General features: G+C 45.2%; 1 protein-coding gene across 4 annotated transcripts in view; it reads left to right on the top strand.

Annotated features, from left to right (window-relative positions):
• Positions 1 to 15,834, top strand: part of leng9 (leukocyte receptor cluster (LRC) member 9) — a 51,774-nt gene that overhangs the window by 9,119 nt on the left and 26,821 nt on the right. For all 4 annotated transcript variants that reach the window (XM_084335675.1, XM_084335677.1, XM_084335676.1 and 1 more), the window contains exon 2: positions 9,953 to 10,046. In XM_084335675.1, the coding sequence (XP_084191801.1) occupies positions 9,953 to 10,046 (94 nt within the window). The remainder of the gene's footprint in view (positions 1 to 9,952; positions 10,047 to 15,834) is intronic.

Here is a 15,834-nt window from a genome sequence, read left to right as displayed (position 1 = left end):
TATCATCGGGGACATTGAATCCTTGTGTTGTGTTAATTACAGCTCAATGAAATGATAAGGTAGCAGTCCAGACAGGGTATTTCTTAATTTACACCATTTCATGGAGCTGTAATTTACACAACACAAGGATTCAATGTCCTCGATGACATCACTAGTGGCCCTATTCAAACTTTTACTCTCAGAAAATGTCAAACTAAATTAATGTGTGCATGAAACTGTTTAGAGTTTTCGGATGTGTGTGTGATTATGTGGAAGTAAGCTTGACTGGCATTCGTATGCCATAGTGCCTCACAGGGCCTCCAATTTCAATGAGTCGTCCCCACCTGTTGTATGGATAACACCTTCCGTAAGTGCATTCATTGCTGAGTGATAAATAGCTACACGTTTGTTGTGTCATCTTTATTACATGAATTGAAATGTAGAAGCAGTGCCACTTTCACATTGGAAACAGCAGGAATCCACTAAAAGTGGTCAAGTTGTCCAAATCGTGGTACAGCACTCTGCCAGAGGGGAGGTGCATCAGGATCATATCTAGAGTAACAGGATTTACCACATATTATCTGCGACTTCCGTCCGGATTGTGAGCATAGTTGAACATTATCGCCTGGTCATTCTTGTGTAAACGCCATTATCACCAGAACACCGTTCACTGGTGCAGTGAAGACGCCTGCATAAAAAAAGAGAACAGGGAGAGGTAGATGACCTGTTTTGGTGCTCTATGAGTGTACTTTTATGTGTATAGTAGGGCTGGGCAATGTATGTCAGCCTATACATTTTTATCACACCATCACTGTGTTATTGTATTGTATTGTATTGTATTTTATACAACGGCATGCAAATTTCTCGATTCTGATTGGCCATTCACACGTCTTTATTGGCAACAATCCACGGTCCTGGGCTCAGGACCCGCCCACAACCAAATCACATAACCCTCCCCGGCTCACTCCGGGAGAAAACAGGATCGCGGAGATCAAATGGTTATGTTGAAAGCACCATAACGACTAAATATGAAGCGATTCTGTCAAGGGGAATGTGTTAGTATTTTAAACAATGTTGGATGATGTAATTGATGGGTCTTGACTCAATCTAGAACAAAAGAAAAATCGCGGATTGATTGATAGATTAATTGATTGATTTAAATTTCTTCCTTCCTACTTTCTTGCAGCGTTCTCTCTCACACTGTCCGACGCTGGCGTACCCACAAACACACACACACACACACATACACACACACACACACACACACACACACACACACACACACACACACATACACACACGCACACACACACTGTGACACACACACACACACACACACACACGCACACACACACACACACACTCCTGTCTGCAACAGCGGGGGAGTCAGACTGAGAGAGAAGCAGCGCTGTTTTAAGTGAGCATGGTCTATTGAATTGATTGATTGGTTGATTGCTAATTTTATTACTGTACCCCTGGTTTCCAACTGGTTAAGTTTAGGCTAAAAGAAATAAATAAAAAAATAGGGCGAAGAAAACGTTTTTTTCCTATAGGGCAAAGAAAACGTTTTAATAAATTTTCAATCAATCATTCCAATAATACACAGTTGGATGTGTTAGTTGGTTGGATGCACTTCAAGCTGCTTCCACATGAGGCAACTTCTCTCAATCATTCCAATAATACACAGTTGGATGTGTTAGTTTGGTTGGATGCACTTCAAGCTGCTTCCACATGGAGTTGTGGGAACTACTTTTTCTGGCGGATGGTTTTTTCAATAAATCTTCGATTAATGTGTGTTTATTGTATAGAAATAAGGTTGGATGAATCTGGCAGTTGTATAAAAGCTTTACACCACGTGCAGTCGTGATTTGTGACCAATAAACCATGCCTAGGGGGGTCTAACGACCCTCGGCTGCGCCTCGGGCCTAACAACCACCCCTAGGCATGGTTTATTGGTCACAAACCACTCCTGCGTGTGATGTAATGCTTAAGTATTGTTGTGTATATTGTGGCAGATCTCACCCCCCCTCATGGATATGTGAAGGATGGGAGATACTATTGCCACGGAAGGAGTAGAGACAATTAAGTAGCTGATTAGTACTGATGGAACACACCTGCGCATCATTAGTCCACCCACATCTCACGTGCACGTACGCCCAGACCCACACACTACAAAGCCACTAGGTTAGTCAGGAGTAAGTTGAGCGGAGGTGAGGTTGGAGTTGTTGTTATTGAGAGAGGGAGATTGTGTTATTCGGAGTTGTGAAGGTGAGGGGTAGTGAGAGGAGAGGTGAAGGCGAGTAGGTGTTCATTGTGTACTGGACCCTGGACTGGCTGAGAAACCCCCTTGTGTACTGACCCTGGACCAGACGACTACCCTGAGTATTGAACAATCCCTTTTTCTATCGGCGAGGCTGTTTTGTGTTACGATTAGGGGGAGAATAGGACCCAGTAAGCAGAAGGATGGAGGAGCCCCAGAACTACAAAATTACAGAGAACGAAACGGTGGTTGCTCTTCACAAAAGGTGGTGTTCTATTTATTTCAGAACTGAGAGAAAGCAAGACTAAACTACAAATAACAAAAGAACATAAACGGTGCAGCAGTGATGGTACTAGTGAAACAGAACTTGAGAATACGGAAAATAACTAGTTCAAGTTTCAAGTTTCTTTAATAGTTGTCATACAGAAGTACAGAATACTTTTATACAAAATTCTTCTTACTGTTACGCTCCAGAGACTGTGCTAGACAAGATAAGTATGAAATAAAATAAAGTAGCATGTAAAAAGAAGTAAAAATAGAGGTCACAGTGTTCAGTATAGACATATGTACAATGTTCGATGCAGAATAGAAGTAACTGAGTTACCATACAATATACTATGCAATGTACTAATATACAATACTATATAGTGCAAAGCAGAAATGGGATGAGGTACAGTTTAGGTACAATTTACAGTAAGGTGTACGAGTTGTAGTGCAAATCCTTTACCAATAAATATAAAGTGTGTTTAGGTGATCTAAAGTGTGGAGAGTGGGTGCTGCAGTGTTCAAGTTCAAGTTTCTTTAATAGTTGTCATACAGAAGTACAGAATACTTTTATACAAAATGCTTCTTACTGTTACGCTCCAGAGACTGTGCTAGACAAGATAAATATGAAATAAAATAAAGTAGCATGTAAAAAGAAATAAAAATAGAGGTCCCAGTGTTCAGTATAGACATATGTACAATGTTCGATGCAGACTAGAAGTAACTGAGTTACCATACAATATACAATATACTATGCAATATACTAATATACAATACTATATAGTGCAAAGCAGAAATGGGATGAGGTACAATTTAGGTACAATTTACAGTAAGGTGTACGAGTTGTAGTGCAAATCCTTTACCAATAAATATAAAGTGTGTTTAGGTGATCTAAAGTGTGGAGAGTGGGTGCTGCAGTGTGTTGTTTGTTTAAAGTGAGTGTGTGCGTGTGGATGTGTGTGCTGTGTGCATTTGATGGTTGTTGCATAGTGTTTATTGTTCGTTGAGCAGCCTGATGGCCTGGGGATAGAAGCTTCTTCTGAGTCTTTCTGTGCTCGCCTTGAGACTCCGGTATCGCTTGCCTGACCGCAGCAGTTCAAAGAGGCAGTTGTTCGGGTGGCTGGAGTCCTTGATGATTCTCTTAGCCTTACCCCTACACCGCTTGTTGTAAATGTTCTGGAGGGTGGGAAGCCCCCCTCCAATTGTGCATTCCGCTGAACGTGTCACTCTTTGTAGTCTGCTTCGGTCTTGTGCAGTGCTATTCCCAAACCAGGAGGTGATGTTGCCAGTCAGGATGCTCTCTATTGTACATGAGTAGAAGTTCTTAAGGATCTTCTGACTGACTTGGAACTTCCTTAGGCACCTGAGGAAGTAGAGGCGTTGTCGTGCCTTCTTCACAACACTGTCAATGTGTGTGGTCCATGTCAAGTCCTCGGATATGTGGGCTCCGAGGTACTTAAAACTGTTCACTCTCTCAACCGGTGCCCCGTCGATGCTGAGGGGGCTGTAGTCCCTGACCCCCGACCTCCTAAAGTCCACAATCATCTCCTTTGTTTTGCTGACGTTCAGGGAGAGTCTGTTCTCCTGGCACCATCCCGCCAGGACCTTGACCTCTTCCAGGTAGGCCCTCTCGTCGTTTGCAGAGATCAGATTTTTTGGGTACAGGGATGATGGTGGACAAACAGGTGGGGATGACAGCCTGTTCTAAGGACAGGTTAAATATGTCAGTGAATACCGGGGCCAGTTGGTCGGCACAGACTTTTAGGACGCGGCCGGGGATGCCGTCCGGTCCTGCTGCCTTCCTGATATTCACTTTCTTAAAGGTCCTCCTCACCTCATGTTCTGTTATTCTGAACACTGAATCTCCATCAGCAGCGCCCCCCCCCCCCCCCCCCTCCATTGCAGTGGTTTGTAGGCTGGTGTTGTTATTCACCGCCTCAAACCTCGCATAGAAGGTGGGACCAGATCATTTGCTAAGGAGATGTCACTGTTCAGCTTGAGGGAGGTGCCTTTGTAATCTGTCATCGTTCTGAGGCCCTGCCACATGCCTCTAGAGTCAGCCTGTTCAAACTGAAGTTCAACTTTGTCCCTATAACGCCGTTTTGCCTCTATTACTGCTCTCCTGACGTTGTATCTTGCCGTCTTGTGTTCATCCATGTTGCCTGTCACAAGCCCGGCGTTGTATGCTGAGGTGCGCACTTTCAGAGCCTCACGGACGGATTTATCTACCCAAGGCTTTTGATTTGGGTAAATTCTAATTGTGGTAGAGGGGATTGTTTCTTCCACCAGAGTACAGACAAAGTCAAGCAAGTAAACAACAAAACACTACACTTACTCAGAATGACAACACAGTGCAACATGACGAGGGCAGGAACGGGGAGGAACAGGAAGTATGTCGCCACACAGAACAGAGGAAGAAGACATACTTTAAATACTATGCTAATTATAAGTGACAACACCTGGTGAGGCCAGTCCAAAAATACAGAAACAATTAAACACAACTAGACTAAATCAATACACAACAATAACAAAGGCAATATCACAAACCACAACCAGACAAGGGGAAGACCATTAACACTTTGATCGCCGGGGTTAAATTCATAATTTACCATCCCTCGCCAGCCCTATTTAACATGGAGAAGTTCCCCTTCTTTGCAGGGCTATAACTTTTTAAATTGTATTGCTAAATTGACATTACTATGGCCCATTCAACGTCCTATATCTATTGTTCAGGGTGTAGCAACGTTATACTTTTTCATTCACATATTCATACTAAAATACGGTCTAAAGTATAAGTATGTTTTTATCGTTTTCTGCAGCTTTCTCCAGAACTTGATTTATAGCCCTAAATGCATTATATTGATGATCAAATACAGTTTGGTAGGAATCTGTGTGAGATAAAAAATGTCAACTGTACGTGCTTCTAGGAGTTACTACGTATGATCTGATGTTGACCGGATGGGGGGGGGGGTCGTTTATAATTCCGTGGGCAACGTTATATCATTCATCTAGTGTGGGTGATATGATCATTAGAGCAGTTAGTATCGAAGACGCTAACAAATAACGCTGAAACTCACCGTAGCTTCCTCGTAGCGTTGGGAGATGAGCGTGGAACAGAATTTTTTCTATTATGGGATGTCGAAATATCCGATCCATTTCCAGGTTGTATAATAGTATATACGTCCAAATCATGTTGTTTATCGAGTTATTGGTAACGGATCACTATCCGTTGTGATCAGCTCGAGTCCTGGGACTATTAGCGAGTGATCGGACCGAATTGAAATGAGCACCAGCTTCCACTTCCTGTTTCTTCCCTGGGCGATCCGCCGATCGGCCACCAGATGGCGCTCTTGAACCGTTAGAGAGTTGAGAGGGGCTCACCAGTACATCTCATGTCTCCGGGGGAGAAATATGATTTCGATCACAGATTTTTGAAATATTGATATCAAAGACGCTGTCCAGCGTCTTCGGCAGAATAAGCATGGCGGGGAGGCGATTAAAGTGTTAAACAAGGAAAGGAAAAGCCCAGGACAACAAACATGAAGCAATTAAATCAACAATATCAAAGAAACACAAAATGGTGGCTTGCCTCATCTGGCCCATCTGATGGTGACCACTAGGAGGTAGGAGACCAGGTAGGAGACCACTGTCAGGAGGTAGGAGACCAATGTTAGGAGGGAGGAAATGTTCACTGTTCCTCTCATAACCGGCCAGGGCCGGCCCTAGGGACGTTACAGTACCTCCCCCCGAACGGGGGGCTTCCAGACCCCCAAGAATATCGTCCATCCACGGGTGAAGCAGGAGGCCGGGACCCCGGAAAAACCCCAGGGCGAGGACCCGGAGAACTGGGCCCGGAAGGTCGATGAAAAAACCCAGGAGGGGCATAGCAGCCAGGAGGGTTGAAAACGGGCGCAGATGCCCGGAGAGGGGGGGGGGAACAGGGAACTGGAGAGGGAAGCTGGACCTGGGAGCAGCGGCCCGACGAGGGGGGGTGGGGATGGGCACCAAAACCCGGGAAGGAGGGCTAGACCTGGGAACAGTCGTAGAGACCGGTTCGGTCTCGGCGGCGAGGCGTGGCGTAGAGGCTGGGCTGGGCGTGGAAGCCAGAGGGGGAGTGATGACAGCCGGGGCTACACCGAGCGGAACCAGGCTGGCAGCGACGGCCGGGTCAGCTGTGGAGGCCTCGTCTGCTGCACTAGTCATGCTAGCCCTCCGAGTCTTGCCAGCTCTCGGAGGTCTGCGAGCTGCGGGGGCTGGGCTAACAGTGGGGCCTGGATTGGCTGTAGGGGAAATGTTAGCTGGGGAGATCCGGTTAGCCTCAGGAGCTAGGCTAACAGTGAGGTTAATGACAGCAGGGAAGACCTCGCTCGCTGTAGGTACAATGCTAGCTAGGGAGGCCTGGTTAGCTGCAGGGCCACGAACAAGAGACAGATCAGAGGGTGAAGGGAAATTATGCCTCTCCATGAGGACTGCGACCTTGTTGGCCAACACCCCCATCTCTGCCTCCTGATCCGGATCCTGGTCTGCTACGGACCGGATCGTCTTAAGTAAAAAAAAAAAACACATTTAGCTGGGGCATAGGTGGACAGATCCCCCTCCATTAACTTGAGGATAACTCTCATTGTCCCCTTTACTCTTTCTGCTGGGTTCAGTATTGGTGGCGACATTCTGTTACGATTAGGGGGAGAACAGAACCCAGTAAGCAGAAGGATGGAGGAGCCCCAGAACTACAAAATGACGAGAACGAAACGGTGGTTGCTCTTCACAAAATGTGGTGTTCTATTTATTTCAGAACTGAGAGAAAGCAAGACTAAACTACAAATAACAAAAGAACAAACGGTGCAGCAGTGCTGGTACTAGTGAAACAGAACTTGAGAATATGGAAAATAACAGTAAACAACAAAACACTACACTTATTCAGAATGACAACACAGTGCAACATGACGAGGGCAGGAACGGGGAGGAACAGGAAGTATGTCGCCACACAGAACAGAGGAAGAAGACATACTTTAAATACTATGCTAATTATAATTGACAACACCTGGTGAGGCCAGTCCAAAAATACAGAAACAATTAAACACAACTAGACTAAATCAATACACAACAATAACAAAGGCAATATCACAAACCACAACCAGACAAGGGGAAGACCATTAAACAAGGAAAGGAAAAGCCCAGGACAACAAACATGAAGCAATTAAATCAACAATAACAAAGAAACACAAAATGGTGGCTTGCCTCATCTGGCCCATCTGATGGTGACCACTAGGAGGTAGGAGACCAGGTAGGAGACCACTGTCAGGAGGTAGGAGACCAATGTTAGGAGGGAGGAAATGTTCACTGTTCCTCTCATAACCGGCCAGGGCCGGCCCTAGGGACGTTACAGTTTTGTGTTTTTGACCCTCGGACTGTATCATGACCATTCTTTTGCCTTGAAGAAGACCGGAAAGGTCGGTCGAAACGTCGTATCTACTGCCTTTTTGTCAATTAAAACACCTTGGAACAACAAGTGAGTTGCGAGCCCCGCTTTGTCTTATGTATTACTGTTTTTACAGTTTAGCTCAGCACCAACAAACGGAGGATGCGAGTTATAAATATTATTTTATTATTTATAAAGTATTTTTTCTGAACATTCTTTTGCCTTTCCCACTGGATTCTGCCTTTAATTCAATAAATACTTGTATTGATTGATATTGCTCTTGTGTGGACATTCAAATTTGTTTGTATTTGAACCGTGGCGAGTCTGAACCCCACCAGGCTCGTTACAATATATGTATTATAGTCAGACAGACGGGGGTCAGAGCGGGTACAGGATAGTCAGCCAGGCAGGGATCAAGACGGTTGCAGGTCCTCATATGTTCCGGGAGTAGGGCACAGAGAATCGTCAGGCAGGCAGGAGTCGGAGCACGTCTTTGTCGGGAGCCAGAGAATGGGGTGAAGAGCCAGGCAGGACTGCTGGGAAGGGATGAGAACACGGGTTAGATACAGTCAAAGCACAATGGACAAAGGAACAATACAAGAGAGCAGAATAACGCGACTAACTGGGAAATACGAAGTTATGATCTGGCAGCCTCATGACATCTGGGGCGGGGTTATATCCCTGACGTAATTGGCCCACAGACGTCAAATCAGCTGCTCCTCTGACAGCACCACACCTGTACTTAACGAGAGAGCAGGAGAGAGAGAGAGGGATGGGAGAGAGAGAGTAGCCAGGTAGGAACCGTGACAGATGAAGCATATATTGAGCCATATTTTTCACACAATGATTTCTGATATGTTTGATAATGTCAATTGAAATTTCAGTTTTGATACTCACACTTCCCTTTACCATGATCGTATATGTGATTTTCCATATCTAAGCAGATAAAAAGAAAAGTCCTTCTGAATATGGTGATACTTATTTTTTCCATATTGCTCAGCCCTGGCTATTGTATGTTGATTGGCATTTGCCCAGCTAGGTGACAATAATTCTAGGCTACACTAGGTATTAGCTGAGCCTTTCCAATGTTGGTGAAAATATGAGGTGTCTCATTCACAACATTCTACATACAACATACTATTTGTGAAGAGTTTTTAAGGCATATTTTATCATTTTATAATTCTATACTATTGATATTTGAAAATATGTATTTCAGAAACTATTCTGTTGTATTTGTGGTTGTGTTTTAGACATTCAATATAATTCCCGCTTTACAACAATGGAGAAGCAAAGCACTGAACAAGTATTTAAGCAACAACATAACTACATGTTAATGTGACTTCATCCAATGATCATGTTTTCCATGTGTGTTCTGCCCTAGTGGATTAGAATGTAGACCCATTTTAATAATGGTAACTGAACTCAAACTAAAAGTGGGCCTGACTGCCTACTGGCCAATATCTTTGTTTGGCTTAATTTGGTGACATGGGCATGACTTCAGAGAATCTTCAACCATCTAAGAGATCTAGATCTTAGGTCAATAGGGTAGTTAGTATTTTACCATGATGATGTTACTTTGTTGAGGCACTGTGGATGCAGAGTTCAATATTGTACATGGTAAATGGTAAATGGACTGCATTTATATAGCAGGTTTTATCCAAAGCGCTTTAAAATGTATGCCTCTCATTCACCCATTCACTCACACATTCACACACAGACGGCGGAGGCGACCAGACTATGCACGGTGCCGACATGCTCATCGGGAGAAATGAGGGGTTAAGTATCTTGCTCAAGGACACTTGGACACACTGCCCCGGGAGGAGAGGGAATCGAACCGGGAACCTTCCGATTACCAGACAACCGCTCTACCTCCTGATCCACTGTCTCCCCCATTGTTCTCCTACATTGTTAATTTACCTTATACTGTAGGCCTAGCCCTCTCTCTCTCGCTCTCTCTCTCTCTTTCTCTCTCTCAGCTCACACTCTTTACTACTCCTTTTCTCACTTGCTGTCCCTTCTCTCACTCACAGAGTTAGCAGAACAGGGGGACGAGGTCGGTGGGGTCTGCCAGTTCTTCTTGATGGGAAAGTGCCACTTTGGCAACAGATGTCGTCGGTCTCACAGGTTTGTAACCCTCATCCCCATCACTGACGCAACCTGTGGCCTAGCAGGGACTTGGGACTTGGGATGATTTATTTAAATCTGTGTATATCTTGTTACTCTTTTCTAGTGACTTAAAATGAGATGGGGAATCTTAACTCATTGACCGCCACGCTCTTTTCCCATCTTTACTCAATGGTGCCAGCATTATTGACCATTTTAGCGATGTTTGCGGACCCATCGTGTGTTCTGTATTATAGCTATGGAGACAATAGTATGGCTCATTTGACAGGCATTGTTTATAGTCCAAGACTGACTTTTCTACATACTGTAGTTCAGGGGTCGGCAATTAGGTTTGGCCATATTTTCCCCAAGCCATTGCTTCGCGGGCCAGGATAAAAAACAATGGCTAATTTAATATAGTGAAAAAAGACAAACGTTTTTCTCTGGTCTGCATCCCCTTAACAATTGTGTGTATTGCGCCGTACTGTATTGTACCCATTCTTCAATCTGTTAAATAAAGTTTTCATTCATTCATTCATTCATGAACAGCAGATCAGCTGTTGCAGATCACCGCGGCGCGTGATGAACAGATCAGAAGACAGAATGCATGAAAACACGACTCACCATACCTTGTTTGTTGTTAAGTCCTCCAAAATCCCTGCTAATGTTTGAAACATGTCACATATCCACTCGCCGCCCTCCAATTCCAGATTGGCGTTGAATGCAGCTACTTTATCTGCCAACTTGAACACAGTTGTCATCATTTCCTCGTTGTTGTTGTTGTTGTTGTTGTTGCCACATATTATGCAGAGAGGACGTCGGCTCGGCACGCAAGAATCACCGACCTGTTGCGATAAACCCGTATTTTAAGTATGGCTCCTGTTTATTAAAAGAAGCGTTATATTTCCCCGTTGCAAAGAAGCTATCCAAAGATGTTTGTTTTGTTTTTTTAACACATTTTGTTACTCGCTCGCATCTCGAACGTGGAAGTGAAAGTGCGTTAGGGAAATATACACGCGGCCCGGTGGGACTATTCCATTGGTTCTCCCAGTCCACGTGACCATTACTAGCATTTCAATTGGCTATAGTGACAGACATGCTTTTGATGACTACCGGTAGATAGATACAGCTTCACAATAAAAGACACCCTGGCGTCCCGAGTGAATATTTCCCACGCGTAAAATAAATATCATATTCTCAAAATAATCTGACGGGCCAGAAATGATTGCTGGCGGGCCAATGTCGGCCCGCGGGCCGCCTATTGCCGATCCCTGCTGTAGTTTGTGCGCTATTCCATGCTAAACATCGCCCCTTTCCATGTTTCAAGTTCAAGTTTCTTTAATAGTTGTCATAGTAAAATACAGAATATTTTTCCATGAAATGCTTTTTTCTGTATGAGCTCCTGAGGCCATGGTTACACTGGGGAAAAACAGCAACGTTGTATTTTCGAATGATTACGTTTGCATGTCCAAGTTAAAAGAAAACGCTGTTTTGGCAGGAAAAACACGTTTTTCTAGCGGCAACGCTGAAAGGGTGTTTTCGTTTTGGAAACTCGTCGACAACAGTGCCATGTAATTTGCGCGAGCCGGATACGGAGCCGTTCTTGCCCAACGCACATGCGCAGTAGTAAACACCGACGCCAAATTCTCCCCTGGCTGGACCTATACAGGATATCAGCTGCGTCCTCCTCAGATTGCCTGTAGCTGCGGCTAAACTAAGATCATGTGTTGTCAAGTTATTGTTATAAGGAACCCAGTCCAAAGTACAACAGTCTGCATCCCCTTAACAATTGTTTGTATTGAGCCGTATTGTATTGTACCCATTCTGCAATCTGTTAAATAACGTTTTCATCCATTCATTACTAGGTTAATGTACGATAGCCACAATGCTATACTGTTATAATGGCATATCCCAATCACGTTAGCACATAAGCTAACAAAATCGGCGATTTTTTTGTGAGACTAAACTCTGTTCGGTGGTCAATTGTGTTGATGTTAGTTTTGTTTCATCAACAAATCATCAACAAATGAGGCAGAACACACAGTGAATGTATCCGTTTTTGTTTATTGCACTTTGTTTCTTTCTGAAAAATAAATGCTATGTTGCTAAATGGCTCGTGAGAGGTATTTAAAGATGGTGGCTTTCTGAGATTTTGAGCAGGATGTGGAGTGACTCGTTCAACCTTTCTGATTGGTTGAAAATGGCCTTCATGTTTGAACTACATCGCCACCTACTGCTTTGGCATTGTACTACATGTATACATCACTCGGTGGTCAGGAGACAAAACGACGTCTAACTTGCCTGCCATTACGTAGCGTTCTGAAAAACTAAACTGAAACGAATCGTTCTGGCCCTAATGTAACCGCAACCTGAGAGTGCTAGATAAAATAGATAAAAAGTATAAAATAGACAAAGTCAAGAGTACGTAAACAAAAAGTGTTCAGTCAATCAATATACATATATACAATATACAATACAGAGTAAAAAAAAAAGAGTAACAGTGAGGTACAATGCAGCAATGGGATCAGGTACAACTTAGGGTAAGGTGCAATGAGGTATGAGTTGTAGTGCAAATCTCTTTGTTAATAAATATAAAGTGTGTTAAAGTGTTTAAAGTGAGTAGAGTGGGTGTTACGGTGAGTGTTTATTTAAAGTGAGTGTGTGCGTGTGGATGTGTGTGCTGTGAGTGTAGATGATGGGTTGTTAAATAGTGTCATTTTCGTTGAGCATCCTGATGGCCTGGGGATAGAAGCTCCTTCTGAGTCTCTCTGTACTGGCCATGAGACTCCAGTATCACTTGCCTGACCGCAGCAGTTCAAAGAGGCAGTTGTTTGGGTGACTTGAGTCTTTGATTATTCTCTTAGCCTTGCTCCTGCAATGCTTGTTGTAAATGTCCTGGAGAGTGGGAAGTCCACCTCCAATTGTGCGTTCTGAACGGGCCACTCTCTGTAGTATGCTACGGTCTTGTGCGGTGCTATTCCCAAACCAGGAGGTGATGTTACCAGTCAGGATGCTCTCTATTGTGCATGAGTAGAAGTTCTTGAGTATCATCTGTCTCACTTTGAACTTCCTTAGGCGCGTAAGGAAGTAGAGGCGTTGCCATGCTTTTTTCACTACACTGTCAATGTGTGTGGTCCATGTCAAGTCCTCGGATATGTGGGCTCCGAGGTACTTAAAACTGTTCACTCTCTCAACCGGTGCCCCGTCGATGCTGAGGGGGCTGTAGTCCCTGACCCCCGACCTCCTAAAGTCCACAATCATCTCCTTTGTTTAGCTGACGTTCAGGGAGAGGCAGTTCTCCTGACACCACCGCGCCAGATCCTCTACCTCTTCCAGGTAGGCCCTCTCATCGTTTGCAGAGATCAGGCCCACCACTACTGTGTCGTCAGCAAACTTGATGATTGTGTTGTTGTTCCGCTGTGCCACACAGTCATGTGTGTACAGCAAGTAGAGGAGGGGACTCAGAACACAGCCCTGGGGGGCCCCTATGTTGAGGGTGATGGATGAGGAGGTGCAGTTACCTGCTCTCACCACCTGGGGTCTTCCCGTCAGGCAGTCCAAGACCCACTGGCAGAGGTCATAGTTCAAGCCCAGGTCCCTGAGCTTGGCTACGAGTTTGGAGAGGACTATGGTATTGAATGCTGAGATGTAGTCAATGAATAGCATTCTCACATAGTTCCCCTGCCTCTTGTCCAGGTGTGATGCTGCTGTGTGCAGCACATGGGCTATGGCGTCCTCCGTGGACCTGTTAGGGCGGTATGCAAATTGCAGGGGGTCCAGGTTGATGGGGAGGGAGGAACAGATGTAGCCCTTCACAAGCTTCTCAAAGCACTTCATGGCTATGGAGGTGAGAGCTACAGGGCGATAGTCGTTGAGGCAAGCGGGCGTGGATTTTTTGGGTACAGGGATAATGGTGGACTTCTTCAGACAGGTTGAATATGTCAGTGAATACCGGGGCCAATTGGTTGGCACAGACCTTTAGGACGCGGCCGGGGATACCGTCCGGTCCTGCTGCCTTCCTGATATTCACTTTCTTAAAGGTCCTCCTCACCTCATGTTCTGTTATCCTGAACACTGAGTCTCCATCGGCAGTGGCTCCCCCTTCTATTGCAGTCGTCTGTAGGCTGGTGTTATTATTCACAGCCTCAAACCTCGCATAGAAGGTATTGAGTTCATTCGCCAAGGAGATATCATTGTTCAGCTTGAGGGAGGTGCCTTTATAATCTGTCATCGTTCTGAGGCGCTGCCACATACCTCTGGAATCAGCCTGTTCAACCTTATCCCTGTAGCGCCGTTTTGCCTCTGTTACTGTCCTCCTTACATTGTATCTCGCCTCCTTGTGCTCGTTCATGTTGCCTGTCACGAGCCCGGCGTTATAAGCTGAGGTGCGCGCTTTCAGAGCCTCACAGACGGATTTATCTACCCTGCGCTTTTGGTTTGGGTAAACTCTAATTGTGGTAGAGGGGATTGTTTCTTCTACCAGTGTAGGAGCCATTTCATTTGATTTAATAGTGTTTGACTAAATGACGCCCCCACTGGTCGCCTCGAAAAATGGCACCATGGTCCTCTATTAATTAAGGCCCAGCTGTGTGTAGACGCACGCCAGAAGAGAAACAGATTTTTAACCGCTCGCTCTCCACACACACACACACACAGCTCAGATTGAATGAAAGACTTTGTTTAGAATAATTTTGAGTTTATTTGAACCCCTTTGCTGCGCCTGTTTGTTTTGAAACCTTTTAGTTCAAGTCTGGAGCCTGTTTTGTTTCGTTGTTTGCCCCCATTATTATTATTTTTTTTTATCCACTTTTTCTCCTTTTTCTGTTTTTCTCCCATCCCAATTTAGTCGTGCCAATTCCCCCCTCCCCTATCTTGATCATTGCTCGCATGTGCCCCCCACTGGTCCGTCGTAGGGAGGGTTGAAGAATCTATCACATGTCCCCTCCGATACATGCGGAGTAAGCCAGCCACTTCTTTTCACCAGGCCCTGACCGACCTGTAGGAGTCGCTGTTTACAACGACCAGATTACCACCCATCGACTCCCCTCCCGCTGACTCTGCCAATTGAGTCAGTATGACGGCGGCCCAAGCCGGAGGCAACGCTGATGCGTTGGTGACGAGCACTTAGACCGCTGCGCCACCCAGCCGCCCCTCCCCCATTATTATTTGAAACTTTTACACAACTCCTTCCATAAAATCAACCGGTTCGAACCCATCAAGACGCAACCATCAACAACATCAAACAGTGAGTAGCAAGACAGCCCAAGTCAAAGTGGTGTGAGCGCGTTAAGGACGTATCCTGGCTGCCTATTGCTTAATGCCAAGCCTGTAGTGCTGCTTTTGCTTCCGCGTTTTCCCTGATTGGCTGCGCCATGCCCCGCGGCAGGCGCGGCAACCGCAGAGCAGAGCGGCAGAGCGAGCGGAGCGGCAGAGCGAGCGGAGCGGCAGAGCGCGAGCGGAATTATGTAACCGCCCTAGTAATCCGCCATGATTTTCATTCGGCGCTTCAGCTCACCTGGCAGAGCAGCGGTCCTGCGGTCCTGCGGTCCGTTGTGGACGAGTTCGAATCCCATCAATTTTTTTTTTTTAATGTGATTTTTTTTTTAACGTGTATTCTTTCGCCGGTTAAGGTTAGGCATGGTTAAGGTTAAGGTTAAGGTTAGGCATTGTTTCGGAGTTGGTTAAGGTTAGAACGGTTAAGTTTAGGCGCTGTTAAGGAGCTGGTTAAGGTTAGAGTTTGTCAAAGAGAATGGCAATATTCTTTCTATGGTTAAGGTTAGGCATGGTTAAGGTTAAGGTTAAGGTTAGG

The sequence above is a fragment of the Notolepis coatsorum genome (genome assembly GCF_963971535.1).
Source record: "Notolepis coatsorum genome assembly, chromosome: 19".
Classification (NCBI taxonomy): domain Eukaryota; kingdom Metazoa; phylum Chordata; class Actinopteri; order Aulopiformes; family Paralepididae; genus Notolepis; species Notolepis coatsorum.
This window is presented reverse-complemented; position numbering and strand designations above follow the sequence as displayed.